The following is a 23,105-nucleotide window of genomic DNA, read 5'->3' as shown; positions in this document are numbered from 1 at the left end:
AGTTTGTAAAAAGATTACTCAGTTTTTTCTGTAATTTACTTTTAAATGGACTTAGATTTTCTTGCAATCATAAAATAGTACATGTAACAAGAGGAATATTTTTATTGATTTTTTCCCTCATTGTTGTTGAGTCTGCAATTTACAGCAAAAATAGGCGAGACACTGGGTTCCACGGAACCCTTACAAATTTTTTAGTTAAACAATTTCCTAATTTTTTGAATGAGAGGCCAGGCTTTGTTTTTATAATTTTATACAAGAGGGAGGATCGAGTTTTTCTTCTCTTTTTTTTTTTTGTCTCCCTAAAATTATTTGAATGGGGGGGGGGATACTTTTAGAAAAAAGTGGGATCCAGTAATGTGTTCCTTGACATGAAGAAAAAAGTGAAATCTAGTATCTACTAAATCAGATACACATCTAATAATGTAGTCTTACTAAATTGTGAATATGCTTAAAAAATAAACAAATGTAAAAATACTTCATGTTTTTTAAATACCTTTATTGGCTTTCATATGACTGCCAATGCTACATGTAGCTATAATGTGAGATGATCAGAGATGAGAAGTTGGATTCAAAGTTTACAATTTTATATATAGTTTATCAAAGTATGTAAGCCTGTTTAATACTTTTTTGCCCCTTTTCTGTGCAAACTGTTGGCTGTTTTTTGTTCATTGTAAAGGCTGTAAAGAACTAGGAGAAACGAGAAACAGCTTCAACCTAGGGAAGGATTTTTGTTATTTGTGAAATATATAAAAAAAAAATAAATCTATTAAAAAAAACCACATTTATTGAGTCAAAATTGGTGCAAGTTTACTTTTTATACGACCGCAAAAATTGAAAATTTTTTGGTCGTATATTGGTATCACTTATCTCTAACTTTAGTAAAAGTGAATAGAAATCTATGAAATTTTAACACAAGGTTTATGACCACAAAAGGAAGGTTGGGATTGATTTTGGGAGTTGAGGTCCCAACAGTTTAGGAATTAGGGACCAAAAAGGGGCCCAAATAAGCATTATTCTTGGTTTTCGCACCATAACTTTAGTTTAAGTAAATAGAAATCTATGAAATTTAAACACAATTGGTTTATGACCTCAAAAGGAAGGTTGGATTGATTTTTGGAGTTTTGGTCCCAACAGTTTAGGAATTAGTGGCCAAAAGGGCCCAAATAAGCATTTTCTTGGTTTTCGCACTATAACTTTAGTATAAGTGAAAAGAAATCTATGAAATTTAAACACAAGGTTTATGACCATGAAAGAAAGGTTGGGTTTGATTTTGGGAGTTTTGGTCTCAACAGTTTAGGAATAAGGGGCCCAAAGGGTCCAAAATTGAACTTTGTTTGATTTCATCAAAAATTGAATAATTGGAGTTCTTTGATATGCCGAATCTAACTGTGTATGTGGATTCTTAATTATTGGTCCCGTTTTCAAATTGGTCTACATTAAGGTCCAAAGGGTCCAAAATTAAACTTAGTTTGATTTTAACAAAAATGGAATCCTTGGGGTTCTTTGATATGCTGAATATAAAAATGTACTTAGATTTTTGGTCCCGTTTTCAAATTGGTCTACATTAAAAAGTCCAAAGGGTCCAAAATTAAACTAAGTTTGATTTTAACAGAAATTGAATTCTTGGGCTTTTTTGATATGCTGAATCTAAACATGTACTTAGATTTTTGATTATGGGCCCAGTTTTCAAGTTGGTTCAAATCAGGATCCAAAATTATTATATTAAGTATTGTGCAATAGCAAGAAATTTTCAATTGCACAGTATTCAGCAATAGCAAGAAATCTTCAATTGCACAATATTGTGTAATAGCAAGAAATTTCCAATTGTACAGTATTGCGCAATAGCAAGAAATCTTCAATTGCACAGTATTGTGCAATAGCAAATATTTTCAATTGCACAGTATCACAAAATAGCAAGAAATATCTAATTGCACAATATTGTGCAATAGCAAGAAATTTTCAATTGGAGTTATCTTTCTTTGTCCAGAATAGTAGTTGAATGAACTGAAATCATTGTTTTATACAATATACAATGTATATTCACTTTTACTACCAACTGATAAATTAAAACAATCTTTACCATTCAGTGATAACAAGCACTTGATTTTACATTTTAATATTTTATGATGTATTTAAATGAGTAGTTTTGTTGCAAACTCCATTAGAAATTTGAATTGAGATCAGTTTTGGAAAAAGGGAAAGGGGGATTTGAAAAAAAATGGGAGGTGGGGGGTTAAATTTTTCTCATTTCAGATTTCATAAATAGAAAGAAAATTTTTTTCAAACATTTTTTTGAGAGGATTAATATTCAACAGCATAGCGAATTGCTCAAAGGCAAAAAAAATATTTTAAGTTCATTAGACCACATTCATTCTGTGTCAGAAACCTTTGCTGTGTCAACTATTTAATCACAATCCAAATTTAGAGCTGAATCCAGCTTGAATGTTGTGTCCATACTTGCCCCAACCGTTCAGTGTTCAACCTCTGTGGTCATATAAAGCTGCGCCCTGCGGAGCATCTGGTTACTATTGTACTGTGAGATGACAATATGTTTTACCTCCGACCAACAATTTTGGATGAGACACAGACACCACACATACTCTAAATTTTCAAATGTACATATATGAATGGAACAAAATATCATCACAAAATAGTTTCCATCTGAGTTTTTGGACCTTAATGGAATTTTATCACTGGTCATTTCTAAAATTTCATTCATCCCCAAGCATTTCGGGGGCAAATTTTATCAAATTTATTCCAGTGCCAGTTTTATAGACCGCTGCTACTTCACTAGTACATGGGCTATCCCCCAGGCAGACCCTTGCACTATCTGGCTGCCGATGAGACGCCTAGTCTCATCACCTAAGTGGAGAACCCTCGCTTCACATTCCCCGGCTGGCACATTGTCGGGCAGGTAGGTTCTTCCTTACACTGAAGGTTGCAAGCTGACTTGCTCAGGCAGGAACTCAAAATTCCGTTTGTATGCTGAGTGTTTCTCAAGGGCCAAAATTAAATGATTTTTTAATAAATATTATTATCTATTCTAACTTTCTTTCTGCTTTAAGACGGTATGATTTGCTGAGACTATGTTTTGGTTTTGCAATCAGATTTGATTAGTATATTTGGCTGTACCTGTAGAAAACTTATTAAAAATGGTATTTCACATATTGTACATAAAGCGAGGAAATTGCTATGTGATCCTTTTAAACAAACTTATAAGTAAGGGTTATCGTACCAATTTTGTAATTAGATCTCTGAATATAGTTTACATTGGCACTAATATTGATTTTGTCATTAGCAAATTAAAACATAACTAAATTGTATCTTCTTTTGAGGCGGGATGTATAGAGACACAAACACGTTAATTTTTATCTGTAAAGAAGTTGCTCCTCACTATCCTACTATACCTGTCGATTCATTTTATATTTTTGGCATTGCACAAGTCATGTCTTCTCTGACTGTTCATGACATTAAAATACTAAATCCCTGGGATGTGTTTTAGTTGATTTTAGTCTCTGATGCATGATTTTTTATTATTAAATGTTTTTGGCTTTTAACTAGCTGTCAGTAACTACGAAAATCATATTTTCTTGTTAATTCGACCTGTTGATACTTTTAATAATGCTTTTTTATTATTTTATATTAATATGGATCTTGTCTATATACCAGCTTTGATTATTTGGAATATCTTCTAAATTTGACTTCTCCGTACTACATTTGTATGAACCTCAAGATTATTCTTCATAAATCTGTACAGGGAAGTTTTAGCTTAATAGCTCTAATTGTATAGTTTTATTGTTGATATTCACCCCAATTTGTATCTAGTGTTAAATTATGTATTCATATGACATAACTTTCTTGGTATTCCTAATTATTGGAAGAATTTTATACACAGAAGTAATATACCTAAAACGACAAAGTTATTTTTCATTTACCTGTAGATATTATGAAAACCGTTTTTTCAAAAGTGATTATTTCCGAAAGGTTAAATATTTCGCAGTGGTGTTTTGCCATGGCTTTGTTTGGACTTTTTTGTTTGCTTTTTGGCCTTGTATGTTTGTTCTAAATATTTAATTAACTGTGCATTTGCATTCAGGTATCGCAGATCAAATTTATTCGTTCATAGTGTGTTAATTTACGTTTTTTGATTGAGTTGAGATTTTAATTGTTTCAGAAAAAGGGAGAAGGTTTGGTACCATTTATAAAACGTTTTAATCCCGCTGCTAATGCTTTACACCTTTTGATGTGCAGTAGTTGTCGTTTGTTTATGTAATTTATACGTGTTTCTCGTTTCTTGTTTTTAGCTCACCTGACCTGAAAGGTCAAGTGAACTTTTCTCATCACTTGGCGTCCGTCGTCCGTAAACTTTTACAAAAATCTTCTCATCTGAAACTTCTGGGCCAAATTTAACCAAACTTGGCAACAATCATCTTTGGGGTATCTAGTTTAAAAAATGTGTCCGGTGACACGGCCATTTAACCAAGATGACCGCCACGGCTAAAAATAGAACATAAGGGTAAAATGCAGTTTTTGACTTATAACTAAAAAACAAAAGAATTTAGAGCAAATCTGGCAGAGTTTAATTGTTTATCAGGTCAAGATCTATCTGCCCTGAAATTTTCAGATAGATCGGACAACTGGTTGTTGGGTTGCTGCCCCTGAATTGGTAATTTTAAGGAAATTTTGCTGTTTTTGGTTATTATCTTGAATTTTATTATAGATAGAGATAAACTGTAAACAGCAATAATGTTCAGCAAAGTAAGATCTACAAATAAGTCAAATGACCAAAATTGTCAGAGAACTCCTTAAGGAGTTATTGTCCTTTATAGTCAATATTGAACAACTTTTCGTCATTTTTGTAACTTGTACAAAAATCTTCTTTTCTAAAACTATGGGCCAAATTTAACCAAACTTTGCCACAATCATTACAAGTGTATCTATTTTAAAAAAGTGTCTAATAACCCTGCCTGCCAACCAAGATGGCCGACATCAGTAAATACAGTAACAGGTGAGCGACACAGGCTCTTGAGAGCCTCTAGTTTATATAGATTAGACCGTTGGTTTTCCCGTTTGAGTGGTTTTACACTAGTAATTTTGGGGCCCTTTATAGCTTTATGTTCGCTGTGAGCCAAGGCTCTGTGTTAAAGGCCGTACATTGACCTATAATGGTTTACCTTTATAAATTGTTATTTGGATGGAGAGTTGTCTCATTGGCACTCCACACCACATCTTCCTATATCTAATTGATGCTGTATATGATAATTGCGATTGTTGGAAACTATAAGTTAACACAACACAGATAAGTCAAAAGTTATTGTATTTAATTCAAATAGTAAAACTTTTTTGGACGAATTGACTTACAATGATTCTTGTATTGAAACTGTTAGTCATTATTCTTATTTATGTATTGTTATAAAATGTAATGGTAATTTCAATTTAGCCATTAATGTTCTTATGGAAAAGACAAGAAAGGCCTATTTCAAAATAAAGAAAACTGTTGGTCTCAATAATCCATGTAGACTACTTGAAAAATTGTTTGATACATTAATATCACCTATACTTATGTACTGTTGTGAAATTTGGGGCATTTACTCATCCTTAAGGGACTCTGAACCCCTTGAAAAACTACACATTAAATTTATCAAAGAAGCACTTGGTGTTCATTGCAAGGCTTCAAATGATGCTTGTCGTGCTGAGCTTGGTAGAATTCCACCCTTATATAAAATTGTATTTTCAAGCATAATTTTTTTATCAGAAAATACACTTGTAAATCAAATTTTCTGTGAAACAAAATTTTCAAACCTCTGGATCATAAAAACAAAGTGCAATTTTACAAAAATTATGATATTCATATCTTGCTGAAAAAAAGTTGTTTAACAAAGCAGCACTTGGGCCAAGTAAAACACAGAATTTAGGCAGCAACCATTTGATTTTCTGGGGGGGGGCTATGGTTTTTTTTTCTGTACAAACTTTTTTTTTCGCCTGTGGCGAAAAACAATCTATTTTTTTCGCGACAAGTCGAAAACAATTTTTTTCTTTCAATTTTAGCATTACATATAGAGGCAGCTGAGGGTGAAACAAACAATTTTATTTTCTCAGAATCAAAAACAAATTATTTTTTTCTCCAAAAACTGGAAACAAACTTTTTTTTCCAAAAAAAACCATAGCCCCCCCCAGAAAATCAAATGGTTGCTGCCTTATGATCAGTGCTTGCAAAATCAAAATGCAAACATACAAGAATCTTCTAAGCTCAGCTTCTTTCGTCAAGTCTACAAAATTGTTAAAAGACCATCATATTTTGTTGATTCACTAAACAATTTAAATGATAAAGCAGCAATATGCAAAATACGCATAAGTGCACATTCTTTAATGATTGATAGGGGAAGACATCTTAACATTCCTAGAGAGGAAAGATACTGTCCTGTTTGTAAAAATGGGGAAATTGAGGGTGAACAACATTTATTAAAATGTAATAGATTTACTTCAAAACGAGAAATATTAGAAAATAAAATAAATGTTATACATTTTGTATTTCAAATACATCGTAACATTACCACTGATGAAAAAATATCTTTATTGGTTAATAATAGCTCAGCATTATTACTTAGACTGTCTTCCTCTTTCATAGCAGAGTGTCTAAATATAAAAAATAGTGAACCGAGATGATACATCAATATGTAACTTTTTATTCTAGCATATGTTATGTAAGGCAGCAACCATTTGATTTTCTGGGGGGGGCTATGGTTTTTTTTTCTGTGCAAACTTTTTTTTTCGCCTGCGGCGAAAAACAATCTATTTTTTTCGCGACAAGTCGAAAACAATTTTTTTCTTTCAATTTTAGCATTACATATAGTGGCAGCTGAGGGTGAAACAAACAATTTTTTTTTCTCAGAATCAAAAACAAATTATTTTTTTCTCCAAAAACTGGAAACAAACTTTTTTTTCCAAAAAAAACCATAGCCCCCCCCAGAAAATCAAATGGTTGCTGCCTAACCTTTTATTCTACCATGTCAATTAATATAATTATATGTTATGCCATAGTCCATTTATTGTTAATGAGTTGGTGCCAATAAAAATATTTGTATTGTATTGTATTGTATAGTTATTCAAATGCATAAGGTTCACATGAGATTATTTTTCTAGTACCGGTACAAGTTATTGAATTCATATTGTATAGTGTATGTTTATATTTATTATTTGTCTTATTAAATTGGCAGCTCACAATATGCTGTACTCGAGCTAGTCAACAAACATAAGTTTGTGTTGTGTTTTTCTTTAAGGAGTTAAAGGTTAAATGTATTTAGTGGAAAGAAGACTAATATGAAGATCCTATGTCCTTCAAGCTGTGTGAGTTGTTGATAAAAATAAGATGTGGTATGATTGCCATTCAGACTCAACTCTCAACAAGAGACCAAATGACACTGAAACTAGCAACCATAGGTCACAGTACGGCCTTCAACAGTGAGAAAAACCCATACCGCAAAGTCATCTGTAAAAGGCCTTGAAATGACAAATGTAAAACAATTGAAACATTTGTTTTTTTAAGCCTATATTTTTGAGGGAAAGAAGTTAAGGTTATAAATATAGTTATCAAAGGTACCAGGCTTATAATTTAATACGCCAGATGTGAGTACCGGTATATGTATACCATTTTATCTGCTAGTTTATTGTTTTCTGTTTTCTGTTTGATAATTGGTAATTAAGGTTCATTTTAGTACATCTGGTGAGCTGTTTGTTTGGCAATTGCAAATGGCAGTCAGCAGGGTTTAAGAACATGTCTTGTTCAACCTGCTAGTAAAAATGTTTTGGTCTTTTGGAAAATACTGTTTGTGCTGTATTTAGACCCCTCTGCCAAGAAATTTGTTTTGCATGCACATGTAATGTCGTATAAAAATTGCGGTTATTATCCAACGCAATCATGTTTGAAATTTGTTTTCAATTTAGACTTGTTTATATTTTTTGTGTGTGAATAGATTCATAAATAAAATTAATTTGACAAAACCTATGATAAACCCCTACTATAAAGAGCGCCATATAGTGATGCACATGTCCATCCATCCCTATGTACTTCTGTTAGAACTATAATTTCCACTCCAGGTTTCAAGTACAGCTTAAACAAATCTTTATGAAATATCAAGGCAATGTCATGGACCATAAAATTTAGGGTAAGTTAGATTTTGATGGTTTTGACATTAAAGTTGAACAAGATATGCCTTAGTTACTGCTTAAATAAGGGTTTTAATGATAATACTGCTTGACCAAATCTATTGAAATGAAGTTAGTATAAAAAGGATGTGGTATGATTGCCAATCAGTCTGATTTAAACCAGTATAGGTTTAATCAGACTGGATGGCCAATGAGACAACTCTCCACAAAAGAGACCAAATGATAGAAATTTTTAACTATATCCCAAGTCAAACTGAACTGCTAAAATTAGTTCTTCATATTTTTAGCAGTCCTTCAGCTATTCTAAACATTCAAATGCATTTTGGCTCCAATTCTGTGTGTAAATATTTGCTAGTGAAAAACTGTATTTTTGTCAATTATAAAATTAATTTAGGCTAAATGGAATACTTTCACACACCTGCAGTACAGTAAGTTGAAGTTACAGATGCTTGTGTATATTCTGACAAATCATACAGAAAACCCCCAAAAAGGGGGAAAATTCAAATAGAATATCTGATATTGACAGGATTGTAATGAAATACTTTTGGTCCACATTAAACATAATAGACATAGAGAAAATAGTACATTTGGTTATAAAATAATGATGAAAATGAAATAAATTTTAATCTGAAAATCACTTAGTCAAGGTCGTATTAATAGTCTCTAGTATGAACCACTCTTATTAAATAGACAATAGACAATATTTATTAGTTAATATTTATTAAATAAGTTGCTTTTTTTAAAAGCCCTGATACTAAAAGTGCATATTTAATTGTTTCTATTATTACGGCCACTTACATAATTAGTAAGGGGTCTAAGGTCAGGTAAAGTACTCACAATTTTTTTTATATTCCTGTAACAAGTCTGTTATTGGATTGTATAGTTACTGCTCTAATTACAAATATAAATTAGTAACAACTTTTTGAAATTTTACAAAGACTTACAGTTAAATAAAAGAATTTATTTTTCTTTCATATCTTGTACACTGAGTGTAACATTCATGTGTATCTTTGTATAGCAACTTTTGACATATCTGATAGTATTCCACAGCAGTTATTAGCAGTTAAGAAAACCATATTAGGATGTATAACTAAGCAGTTTGCATGAATATTCATTATTGATAGCTGTTATTATATCAAATCAATTCAAATCAAATACTTTTATTGCAATATAAATCAAATAAAATGCTTTGCTGTGCGCAGCCTGATATGACCACAACCTGATACGACCGCAGAGCTTGATCCCTGAACAGTTGGGGCAAATTTGAACACAATATTTAAGCTTGATGCATGTCTGAATTTGGATTGTGATCAAATTTTTGACATAATACAGGTTTCTGACACAAAACAAATGTCAAGGTCTTACAAATCTATTGGGCAATACTGAGCAATTAAAGATTTCTTCTTGAAACTTTTCAAAAATTTGAAATTTAAAAAATTTTGAAAAAAAAATTAAAACCCTTAAAAAAAATTGGAACCCCCTAAACTTTTTGACCCCCAATCCCCTATCCCTTTTGGAAAAAAATACCCCAAGTCTTGATCCCAGACTTTCCTTTGTAGTATGGAACCTTGTGGTACAACTTCAGAAAAATCTATACACTTATACACAAGTTATTGTCTGGAAACTAGAAAAATGCTTGTTTTTGTCCCTTTTTATGGTCCCTTATTCCTGCATGAATGTGGCAATAACCCCCAAACTCAATTCCAGCCTTTCTTTTATGATATTGAACTTTGTGGTACAATGTCAGAGAGATCCATACTCTTACACACAAGTTATAGTCCAGAAACCACAAAAATGCTCGTTTCTGGTCCCTTTTGGGCCCTTAAATCCTAAACTGTCTGTCGAAGGCAAAGGGGATATAAGCCCTAAGCCGGGAATGTCACAGTATATACCCTTTCTGGGACCTGAATTACACATATATTACGGATTACCCCTGACTTAATGTTATTTTTCAGTGCAGGTATTTGTTGAAAACACATATATATTGAAAAAACCCAACCTAGTATGTTCGGCATACGTGAAGGATTTTCTAATTTGCTGTGAACATAATTTTATCGTGTATGTAATAATTTATAATAACACTTTTAACATTAAATTAAAGTATTAAAAGTGTAAATTGCGTTATTTTGTATCAAAAATGTATTATTGACTGAAGCACGTCATTATTTTCCCTCTGTGAGCCTCTGACAGTCTGATAGCTTATGACTACGTCAATAGTAACTGATGTTATGATGACGTTTTTGAGGTTCCAATTGGGGATAAAAATGTCGTATATACCCCGCAGTTTCCTGAATATATACTGACATCTCTGTGTTGTTATCCAATCACAAACCTCAACACATCTGTAATCCATAATATAAGTTTTTATCCTGTAAGTAGAAAAATGCTTGTTTTTGAGGCCCTTTTGGTCCCCTTATTCCTAAACCAGTGGGACCATCATCCCCAAAATCAAACCCAACCATCCTTTTGTGGTATTGAACCTTCTTATTAAATTTAAAAGAGATCCATTCACGTAAACTCTATAAAGTTGTCTTCGGACGATGACAACATCCTACCATTATATGATCCAAAAAAATGTTTGCAGTCGTATAAAAATATGATCTGTTAAAAACGTAACATACATACAAAAATAAACAATACAATATTAAAATAGCAGTTCAAATTATTGATTTGGGTCTCCCATCCTCAGTTCTTATGACTGTCTTGTAAAGGAAACTATTTTTAATTTGTCTGTGAGATGTGGGTTTTAGTATTATTTTAAATTTTAGCATGTCATCTTTAGCAGTATCTTTCCACTCAGAATTAATTTTCATGGAGTCAAAATATGTTTTTCTATATAGGTTATATTTAGGGCATTTCAGAAAGAAGTGTTTTTCATCCTCTATCTCATTACAGAATTTGCAGTATCTCTAATCTCTAGGGATCTTGAGATGTCTACCCTTTTCTAATAGATAGTGTGTTCGCCAATTCTGAATTAAGTGAATAGTTTTCTGGAGTCAGAATGGTTATTTTTTTAGGTAAACTACTTGTTTTAAGTTAATCTTAATATTTTTGTAGAGGAAAATTTTTATTACTTTTATTTATTAAAGTCAATTATCTTTTTTTCCAATAGATTATTGATTAAGACATTGCAATTAGATTTAATTTGCTTTTATGTTATTTATGGCTGTACCTGTCTTGTACAGTTGTAATTATATCTGGATTAATATCTAATTCTGTTAAAATATCAAAAAGGTAAGTATACCAATATGTCCCAAGTCAGGAGCCTCTGTTAGTCTTGTATTATTTTTAATTTTGGTTTCTTGTGTATAATTTGGAGTTTAGTATGACGTTCATTATCACTGAACTAGTATATAAATATATGTTTAGGGGCCAGCTGAAGGAATTTCTTGCTGCATTGAAGACCTATTGGTGACCTTCTGCTGTTGTCTGCTTTATGGTCGGGTTGTTGTCTCTTTTTGGGTATCTCATTTAAATTTTTCATCAACAATAACTGTGAAGGCTAAATAAACTGCTAAGAAACAGCTATGGAATGGTATTTGAATGCCTATATGCAAATTAATCATTGCCTAGAACAGCTATCAAGTAAGAACTGTGAATGCTTATAAACTGCTTAAGAACTGCTGTCCACTTTTACTTGCCAAGTTGGGCTATATGTCACTGTACAGCCTTCAATAATGAGCAAAGCTCATACCGCATAGACAGTGGTTGTCGTTTGTTGATGTGTCACATATTTGTTTTCCGTTCATTATTTTGTAAATAGATTAGGCTGTTAGTTTTCTCGTCTGAATTGTTTTACATTTGTCATTCCGGGGCCTTTTATAGCTAATTGCTTTGCTCTCTTTCAAGATAAACAACTTAAACCCCTCAAACACAGTGGCTCAAAGATTAAGCAGAATCAATTATGTAGAAACATAGAGTTAAGTGGAAAAGATTGGTCATAAAAAGAAGAAAGATAAAAAGACAAGCAGAATGATATGCACGTTAGTAGAAAATTAGTACAAGGTTATACTTCTAAAAAGTTTTTATTCAGAAGAAATATTACACAAAATGTTATGTGTTAGAAAGATCTAAAAAAGTTAAAAATTAACGGCAAATTACAAGGCTTCATTTTAAATATACAAACTGAGACAGCTAATACTAACAACACAACACCATTTTTTATAAATAAGGACTTTGCTTTATTAAAAAAAACATAAAAACTGTATCAACGCAGCAATGAACAAATTAACTTTAAAAACTTCCCATATACAAAAAAAACATGGATGACAATTTGGTCTCGTCTACATGCTTCAAGAACACCATTTATTTCTGTTTTATTTTCTTATCAAATGACTTAAATAAAAAAAATTAAGGAAAATTATTCTTTTGAAAAAGTAAAATCCAAATTTGCTATTCTATTTTTGATTTTAATTTGCAATATCTATGTTTTAAAATAACCTTGAAAGGTTTCAGTTTCTTTTTATCTGGGTTTTTATATGAATGTTATAATTTTGCAGAAGTTGGAAGATTTTTTGTTGGAAAAATCTGCATCTCTTTATTTTTTTAAAAGTACATATATTAGTTAGCAATTTTTGTCATCTGCATAAACATGAACAAAAATTAACAACTTTTAATAAAATTCTGTATTAACTGTTTCTTCAGCGATTCCCTTGATAGATGTCAAAAGGCAGTATATTGTATATGAGAGCTTCAAAATCAAATCTATACACAATCCATGCTTAAAGGAAATTGTACTTGGCATACAACTTTTTTTCTTTTAACTTTTACCTTTTCAGAAGGACATCTGATAAGGGAAGATAACAAGCGTATTACACATATGAACCATAAATATAGAATATCATTATAAGGAAATAAAAGGTGTTCTTTGAAAACATCTGATAGGTAGGTACTAATATGACGTGAAATGGCTAACAAGCATAAGAGCAAAAATATTCCAAAAATAATGTGAAAAATTTATCTGATATATATATATATCAGGCCTGGGGCCATTACATTGCAATGTAATGCATTACATTACAATTACTTTGTGATTCTTCCATTACAATTACAATTACAATTACATTTTTTCTCACATGTAATGCATTACATTACAATTACTTTGCCTGTGTAATGAATTACATTACACATTACTTTTTCAATATAAAACAAAAAGCATTTCAAAAACAGAGGTACATGTACATATGTATACAGTGTTACAGTTAGGGACATATACTTCAAATACTGGTTAATTAATATGTCAATTTCACTTTATCATCATAAGCGGTTTAAATGTGATGCCATTAAGAGAACAGCGATCAGTTCTGTACACCTTTCCGGCAATACTTAAAAGCCTTTCTACAGGAGCTTATGTGTGGGAAATGGCTGAATACTTGATAGCTCTATTAGCCAGAGAAGAAAGGCACACTGAATTTGACTTCCATTATTCCAGTGCATTGATTGAAATTTCTTCACATGGCTCAGACAAGTAGATGTCAACATCATGTACCGCACCATACCTGTGTCTATACCCTTTGATTGAGTAGTAGGAGGCATGAAACTTAAAAAGTCACTTTTTAGTTGCTTAGGTGGTGGTAAAAAATAAAAAAATTATCATATAATTTTGTTTCTAACATTGATCACTTAATCATTAAGACATCATTAAGGATTTCAAAGGGATATAATAAATGTGTCATTAAAGGATTATCTTGTGAAATGCCTAAGGGTTCTGTGAGGACAAACATAAGTTGAGAAGATTTGATTGCAATAAAAACATTGTGATATTAATTAGGTGAAATAACAACACAGACAGGACCCAAACCACAGTTTGGTTTAAAAATGTTGTTTGATATATTCAATATTTCATTGAAATACATGTAAGGTGTGTATAGAATTATGAAATTTTCATCTTCATATTTTTCATAGACCACCAAACACAAAAATATTCCCATATCATATTAAACAAATATCAGAAAACAAGATCAAAGACTTGATATTTTTTACCATTTTTTATTTCTTACCTTAATGTATGTTTTAAAGATTGATGTAATTTATTTAATACAGTAATTAACTGTGACAAAAATTTTATTCCATACTTTCTTTTGTTTTTGTTAATATTTTATTTTTATTATACAATATTCTTCAATTTTATCTATTTTTACAATTTGTAATGAAAAGTAATGTACTGTAATGGAGGCATTACATCAATTTTTAACTAAAGTAATCATTACATTACATGTAATTGTAATGCAGAAAATGTGCATTACAAATTACTTTGCATTACATCCAAGAAATGTAATATTACAATGCATTACAATTACAAATTACCATTACCCCAGGCCTGATATATATATACCATAATACTGAGTAACTACCATCACAATATTAACTCGTACAAATCTACAGGTAGTAAAATAACATGTGAAAATAGCTATTTGATTTTTTTTTCTATACACGTGATAAATAACAAATGTGACATGATTTTGTAAAAATACATGTTTCAATCAAAAATATGCTTTTTATTTGAATATTGCACTTAGGAGAGATTACATTTGACAACTGAGCCGATTCTGTTTAAAACAATGTACAGCCGTGGAGATACTTGTATAAAACTACACAGATATTTTTCAGATTGCTTTTCATATATGAAAACATATATTGAGATCAAAATGTCTTCTTCTTTGGGCTGGACTTTTCATAAATTAATATAAATTTTTACTTGTCATTTTTAATACAATTTTCTTCTTCTATCAATACTTTAATATTATTGAAATCTGAATATTTTGTATGAACTTTTCATCAGCCCAAATTTTTATCTATTTAAAAATTAAATCCACTTTTTTAGAAATTTGTTTGTGATGTATCATATTAGCTTTAAAATGAAAATTATCTATGTATTTTATCTACTGGCAAGCTGATTTTGGTAAACAACCAATATCAAAATAGACAAAAAAAAAACATACCACAACTATGTGACATAAACAGAAACTTTAAAATAAATGTTGAAAAATTGACTTTTGATATAATCAAACAAATTTCAAACTCCAAATAAGGTTAAATTTTAAAATTAGTAATTTCTTCATGTCAATTCTTTTGAAAGATGAAAGCTTCCAAAAAATGCTTGCATTTAATAACTGATTTGTTTAAAACAAAACAAAACATTAATAACCAGTGACTAGAGAAAGATCAACAAAAGAATATTTATTTTCTAAATGTGATCTGTTTGTTATTCTTAAATATCTGCTCATCCTCAGCTTTAAGAAGTTCAAATCTCACAACTGTAGAGAACGACAATAAAAGTAAATGCCTCTTAGAATTAAATACTTCTTCAATTTCTTTCAAATGTAAGAATTCGCCTCTCAGAATTAAATACTTCTTCAATTTCTTTCAAATGTAAGAATTCTTTAATCAAGTTAAAATTACCATCAAATTTGTCACATTCCATTTCATACAACCTTAATCTTAATTTTTTCCTTTCTATTCTGATACTTGTCTTTGAAATTCCTCTGGATATTAACTTTTTCCAGAATATAAGTCTCAGCCAGCCTCAATTAATTCATACAATAAAGTTTCAAGTTGTCTGCTTTGGTAAACCAATTATAAGAATGTCAATAGAGATCATTCTCATTTTTACTATAAAACAAGAATGTGTCCATAGTACACAAATGCCCCACTCGCACTATCATTTTCTATGTTTAGTGGACCGTGAAATTGGGGTCAAAACTTTAATTTGGAATTAAAATTAGAAAGATCATATCATAGGGAACATGTGTACTAAGTTTCAAGTTGATGCAGCTTTAACTTCATAAACAAGAATGTGTCCAAAGTACACGGATGCCCCACTCCCACTATCATTTTCCATGTTCAATGGACCGTGAAATTGGATAAAAAATATAATTAGGCATTAAAATTAGAAAGATAATATCATAGGGAACATTTGTACTAAGTTTCAAGTTGATTGGACTTCAACTTCATCAAAAACTACCTTGACCAAAAACTTTAACCTGAAACATGCACTTTCATTTTCTATGTTCAGTGGACCGTGAAATTTGGGTCAAAAGTTTAATTTGGCTTTAAAATTAGAAAGATCATATCATAAGGAACATGTGTACTAAGTTTCAAGTTGATTGGACTTCAACTTCATCAAAAACTACCTTGACCAAAAACTTTAACCTGAAGCTGGACAGACGGACGAACGAACGAACGAACAGACGCACAGACCAGAAAACATAATGCCCCTCTACTATCGTAGGTGGGGCATAAAAACTACCTTGACCAAAAACTTTAACCTGAACTTCGCACTATCATTTTCTATGTTCAGTGGACCATGAAATTGGGGTCAAAACTATAATTTGGCATTAAAATTAGAAAGATCATATCATGGGGAACAAGTGTACTAAGTTTCAAGTTGATTGGACTTCAACTTCTTCAAAAACTACCTTGACCAAAAACTTCAACCTGAAGCGGACAGACGAACGGAGGCACAGACCAGAAAACATAATGCCCCTCTACTATCGTAGGTGGGGCATAAAAATAGTAATCTAAGCTATTCTTACAGGAAAACACTTAGTTATATGTACATTCTTGTATTGTCAAAGACAATTATTGAATATGTGACAATTTTGATGGTACTTTTAGCTATGTGTAGTTAAACATGCAGCTGCAGACAAAATAAACACTGTATACAAAAAAAAGTTAACTTCTATAGTATATAAATAAAATACAAAAATAAAGATATTAAAAATAAATGACTAAAACTGAAAATCTTCTGAAATGTTACAGTATCTGCTTATAATTGAAGTAGTAACAAATATCAAATAATTAAAAAGGAATATCACATTTATCAAATGAAAAGGTATAAAAATAACATTAAAAAAACCAAGGCAAGATTTACTATTAACTCTGTAACTAACAAAACATAACAAAATTATAATATATTCTACACTACTGAACATATAGACATACATATCTCCATCTGAGAAATTTTCAATTAAATAAATAATCTGATATATAAATATCTGCTATATAAATTTAAATAGTATTTTCTATTCTTGAATTCAAATTTCAGAAATGTATAAATCTTTGGAAAACCATTTGAATCTCTCTGAAGTAAGGACTGAATATAACAATGAAACTAATATGGTTATCAGTATATAGTTTCTCCTCTTAATTAAAGTTTCATTTCTTTTTGCTTTTAATATATTCAGACAGTTGTTGGAGCTGGCCATTTTAACTTGTCAACATTTGCTCTTTTCGGCAATTGTATGCACAAACTATTTTTGACTTGTCAACATTTGCTCTTTTTGGCAATTGTATGCACAAACTATTTTTTATTTCAAATTCTTTTGTATGTGGTTAATTTAGAAGTTTAATGTTCAAAACTATTTCTCTTCCAAATGAATCACCAAATAAAAATTTCTGATAATTTGAACCATGTATTTTCTTTAAAATGTGTAATTCTCATTATACTACATCTCAATTTATTCATCAGTTTCCATGGCACCAAGTAAGTCAATTGGAGGCGTTTTCCTTCCTTTACTTTAGACAATTATGGAACCAAGGTGACTCAAAGGGGTCAATAATATAATGAGTTTACTTCATGCATAGACAAAACATTGACAAACATTTTAGGCTTTAAATAACACAGAGTTCACAGAGAAATATCTACTTAACAACTTTTAATAAATAGGAACAACAACCAGATATTTACATCAATAAACAATTAAAAAAAACAGGAATCAACATCAGAATCAATATGAAAAAATACCTTTTTTTGTTTGTTCGGTCATACAAAATCCTTGAAAGTATTTACAAGGAAGCACAGTAATATTTTTGTCATTGGTATAGTAAGCCTTTTTTATAACAAATTGAAAATACAAGAAAAAACAAAGGCGATCTTTGCAAAAATTTCTCCTATATGAAATTTCTCTTGAAATTCCCACTAAAAAATAATTTATCTTGAAATGCTACATTAATTCAATATCATTACAGAATAAACTTGTATAAAATAAGGTTTGGTGTTAATATATTTTGTGCATAGATTTTAATTTGAAGTATCAATAGCCCACATTCTTTGTTGACTAGTGTATGAAAAATACATTTAACTTGTTTAATGAACCAAGTTTTAAAGCTGACTTCCCAAATCTTTTAAAGGATCATGATTATTAATAGGAAAAAGGAGGAAATAAAAAGAAGTCAAAGATGAAACTGATTTTTTCCCCTAACAATTGCATAAACATTGTCTGAAATTTCTTCCATGAGCAAGTTTAAATTCACCAAAAGCAATTTAATAAGTCATAAATATTGTGCATCTTAGATACAAATAATATAAAAATAACAAAACAATTATGAAATGGAATTATCTTGAGTACAGTACAAAAGTTTAGAAAAAGTTTTTTTTTCATGCTATATAAAAGATTGGGTGTCAACCTCTGTGAAAGGTCCTGTCCATTTCTTGCCCGTCTATAACTTACACTAAGCCATCATTTTTAACATACAGTGTATAAATATTACACACGATATGTAAACCATGAAACAACTATAATCACCATGACAACACTGTCATATGGTCACCATGGCAACACTTCCTTCACCATGACAACCATCACAGATAACAGTTCACCAGTATACAGTAACCAGAATGATCACAGTAATCATTGTTTTGAGAGGTGTCTGGTTAATACAAATAAATACATCAGTAACAAAGGAATAAAAAATATAAATTAGGCATCTTTATATAAAAACAATAGCACCGTAAACAAAATATATACTCTAACCTTTTATTGAAATTTCTGTCATCACAGAAATGGAATATGGAGCTACTAGAACACTAACAAAAACAATCCCTGCATAAAATCTGTCGGTTTAATCTTTTGTTGTTTCTTAATTATAAAAAAAAAAAAATTTTCTCTTCATAAGTTTCATATTCAACAATGTGGCATCATTTACAGCTATTGTATTTGAAAAATTAAATGAATACATATAGATATATATCAAAGTTTGAATTAATTTATAATTTTTACATCCATTTTTTAAACTTAGGATAAAAATACATGCATGTATCAATAATACCATTAAACAAAAGCATCTGAAAAAGGATATGCAAGATGTTATATTTTGTATATTTTTCTACTAAGCTCTGATAATGTTTGAAATGAAAGATGTAAAATTTAAAAGATTCAGCAATGATTTTTCTCTAAATTAAGCTTTGCATATAAATCCGCTATTTTGACATAAATATTAAAAGTAATTACACCAAATGAATATTAAATAGACAACAATAAGTTTGATTGCTGTTAAATGTATTCAAAATATACTTCTAAAAACACTTTGGCCAGTTATGTTATGTCTTATAAAAATTCAATGAATAAAATATAAAAAGTCAAATTTCATTTTTGTACAAAAAGGCAATAAATAAGCTCATTTATAGCTAACACTCTAACCTGTATTTCTTGCAAGCCCTCCAATATTTAGTCACATTGTTGTAGTACTGATAACATTACAAAAGTCTTTCCTCTTTTAAAAAAAAAATAAAATGACTTTGAACACTTAACTGTTTAATCTCAGCTGAAAATACTTTAATTTTATCCAGTAAGTTAAGTTTGAACAAATCTGATATTTTTAGATATCAGGTTTTTATTTTAAATAAGTATTATACAAAAATGTATGGGTTTTATGGGGATAACAGCAAAACTGTGTGGTCTTCACTGTACAATTAGTTAAATGTCATTTTTTTTTTTTTATAGTTAATCTTGTTTATTCTTAAAAAATAATATCCAGAAAATGTGACCAAACTTTCCTTATTCGCCGATTAAAAAATTAATCATTTAAATATATAAAAAGTCACAAACAGCTAAAAAACCAATGCTGGCAAGGCAGGGTTTAATATGATATGTTTTAATCAATTCAGCATCTAAAGTAGTGTAAATGTTTTTTTTTTTTTTATATATGCACTTCCTGCATAATATAAAGCCGCCACATTGAAAAAGTACATTTCATGAATGAAAAATCAGAAAATAAATATTTTAATTTTATCTTGCCAAAAGATGAAAAATTGAATCTGAATTACTACTGGAAATAATAATGTTGTATTTATTCAAAGTAATAATTAATCTATATGTTTTTCTGAACTCTACATTTCTAAAAATGAAGTGTACTTAAGAAATGTAAAACTTAAAAAGTATTTCCTTTCCAACAAGAGAGGAATATAAAGTTTAGTACATATGATTATAGACTAGATTTAAATGTTCAATCGTGAGGTCAGGTTAATAAACATCAACATAAAGCACTGGAAACCATAAATAATAAAATATGAGGAAAATAAATTACCAGATAGAGGAAATATCAACAATTTTACTTCAGAAGCAATTTTTGTACTTTGACATGGCTACCTAGATTTCCGTTTATACCATGAAAGTTTTTGTCATATAATATGTAAATAATTTCTGGTTCCATGGAATAAGCCAAGTCTTTAAGATGTTGAGAAATTTTCTTCAATCCAACAAAAAACTCACTGAAGTAAACATTTGATATCGTCTTAAGGATATATAACAAGGGATACACAACCATATAGTTTCAGGCACAGAACTAGTACTATGTCTGTACCTTAAAAATCTTTTTTTCAATGATTTTACACCTTCTGTAAAAATACCTCATCTCTTCTGATTTAATTTAATATTAACAAGTGAAGTTTTGAACAAACCAAATACCTGAACACTTTTTTTCACAATTTTCCACAAATACAGCACAACAATTAATTTAGAAACAATAAATGACATTATTGCTAAATACTCAAAATAACTGAGTACAGGTTAAAAAAAAAACAATCTAAAACTCTTAAGGAATTCAATAATAAATATAACATATTTACAGGAATAAGTTATAACAAGTAAAAAGTCTTTAGAGAAATTCTATCTTCCTTTTTTAATGAGCAATGAAGTAACAAAAAGTTTTGTTGACTAAATAAATAGCAATGAAAATTTTGAATTTTTTATACTCAAATCTAACTATTTTATTTTGCACCATATTTTATTAATTTGGCCAATAGTTTTAATCATTGAAAGGATGATGAAGATTTACACTCAAATGATTGGACAAACAGAAATATACAGTATACACAACAGCATATCTATACACTGGCCCTTTCTTAAAATCACAGTAAAAATTCATACAAAACAGCAAAGGTTATAAAATTTCTCTAATTACATCATTAACATCAGCATGCAATAACTTCAAAGTCGCAAAAAAGTATAAAATGCTTATAAACATCAAAATACAAAGTGAAAATGCTGAATAATTAAAAAAAAACAATTCCCTCAACTTCAAAATATTTAAAGAAATCATTCAAAACAAATAATTATTAAAATATATTAATTTACTATATGTGACTAGATTGAACACTTATTAATTTCAATTCTTATTCTAAAAATGTAAGTCTTTTGAGAAAGTGAAAACCACACTTGGCAAGACTGAGACAAACCCTTTTGTCACTGCTGCAATAATAAATGGACATACAAATAGCTTTCTAGAAAGTCTTCTGTGAAAAACTAGAAAAAAATTATTTCAGAAAAGTTTCTAAAAAGCTGTGAATATATTATGCCATGATCTACTTTAAAATTACAATAATATCATGGCTAGTCCATGTGTTGTTAAGTCCAAATGCAACAGCTAGCACTTTGTTCCTTCAGCACCAACGGAAGGGTACAGCTCTTGGTCTGTCTGCTCCTTCTTTGACAAGTGGTTTGTGAAACTCTCTCCCTGGTCTGGAATGGATCTGAGCCCAGCAATGCTCACAGTAGTACTGTAGGCAAGTCACATTGGCACAGAAAAATGGAGCAAACTTTCCTCCACATCTTGCCCCGTGACATTCATCACACATCTGGTCATCTAAGACATACGGCTTTACTTCAACCTAAAAAGAAAACTTTTTCTATAACACAAATCTTTTTTTAGGATTCTACATGTGCTAACACTTGTTTGGAGATGTCAGTCAGATTTAATACAGTGTATGAGTTCAAAAATTCAAGTAATTCAACAAGTTAAAGAAAGAAATTACTATAAATGTGGCACCTTATTACTATGTTGCTTTTTTTGTTTTTTTTTAAAATAAAAATAATAGTAAATAAATCTTTTTCTGTTGTTCAATTATTGAATTGCAAAAGTTTTTAATATTTTATCAATGCTTATTAAGGTCTTTCCTTTTTCTATCAGGAAAGACCTTACTGTATTTCTTCTGATTATTATTAAGGTCTTTCCTTTTACAAAAGGGAAAGACCTTACTGTATTTCTTTTGTTTATTATTATTATTATTATTATTCTTCCGTTAAACTTTGACAAATTTAGCCGCGTTAACCGTAAGACGTGTCGCTTTCATATTCACACTTTGTATAGATGTCATGAATACCTATCTGGAACTCACCCTGTGAGTCGAAATATTTTGTCGGTTCGGAGTAATCCCTCCGAAACCCAAAAACCTTGTTATCGTTCCAACACCATAACCGTAATAGGTAGAAAAAAAACAAAGGGTGAAATTTGTTCAGGACCAGACCCCGGTTCTTCGTTACATTTGGATCGAAAAGATTCAACGACTCATTGGTAGGGTTATGCCCCTATGAAAATTAACCCGTGTCGGTTGACCACCAAAACTCAGAAACCGCAAGTTGTAGACACCTAGGATCTTCACCATTCATCATGAATTCATGTATCTTTGAAAAACACCTCAAGGTCAAATGTGTATGTTGACCTTGATCTTTGACCTCACACCTTGTTATGGGATAATCTCAGAAACTATTATACTTACAGAAGTTTTAAATAGTGGAAAATGTTTGGGTCATTATGGCACAACTTTGTTACATTTTGACCGAAGAGATTTGACCTTTTTTTAAGGGGCATAACCCCTGTTTTAGGTTTCTGGAAAGACAAAATCAGCTTTTACTATATAACCAAAGGTCCTAGACCCATTG

The 23,105-nt window shown here is 30.3% G+C and overlaps 1 protein-coding gene across 2 annotated transcripts in view; it reads right to left on the bottom strand.

Moving 5' to 3' along the window:
• Positions 1–12,172: 12,172 nt before the first annotated feature.
• LOC143072507 (cytoplasmic polyadenylation element-binding protein 2-like) overlaps positions 12,173–23,105 on the bottom strand; it is a 51,004-nt gene continuing 40,071 nt past the window's right edge. For both annotated transcript variants that reach the window (XM_076247451.1, XM_076247452.1), the window contains exons 8-9: positions 14,486–22,054; positions 12,173–13,126 (exon numbers count right to left, since the gene is read on the bottom strand). In XM_076247451.1, coding sequence (XP_076103566.1) covers positions 21,827–22,054 — 228 coding nt within the window. In that variant the 3' untranslated portion in view covers positions 12,173–13,126; positions 14,486–21,826. The remainder of the gene's footprint in view (positions 13,127–14,485; positions 22,055–23,105) is intronic.

Source organism: Mytilus galloprovincialis, chromosome 4 (genome assembly GCF_965363235.1).
Source record: "Mytilus galloprovincialis chromosome 4, xbMytGall1.hap1.1, whole genome shotgun sequence".
In the NCBI taxonomy this organism is placed as follows: Eukaryota; Metazoa; Mollusca; class Bivalvia; order Mytilida; family Mytilidae; genus Mytilus; species Mytilus galloprovincialis.
The sequence above is the reverse complement of the archived record's forward strand: the minus strand, read 5'-3'. Positions and strand labels throughout refer to the sequence as shown.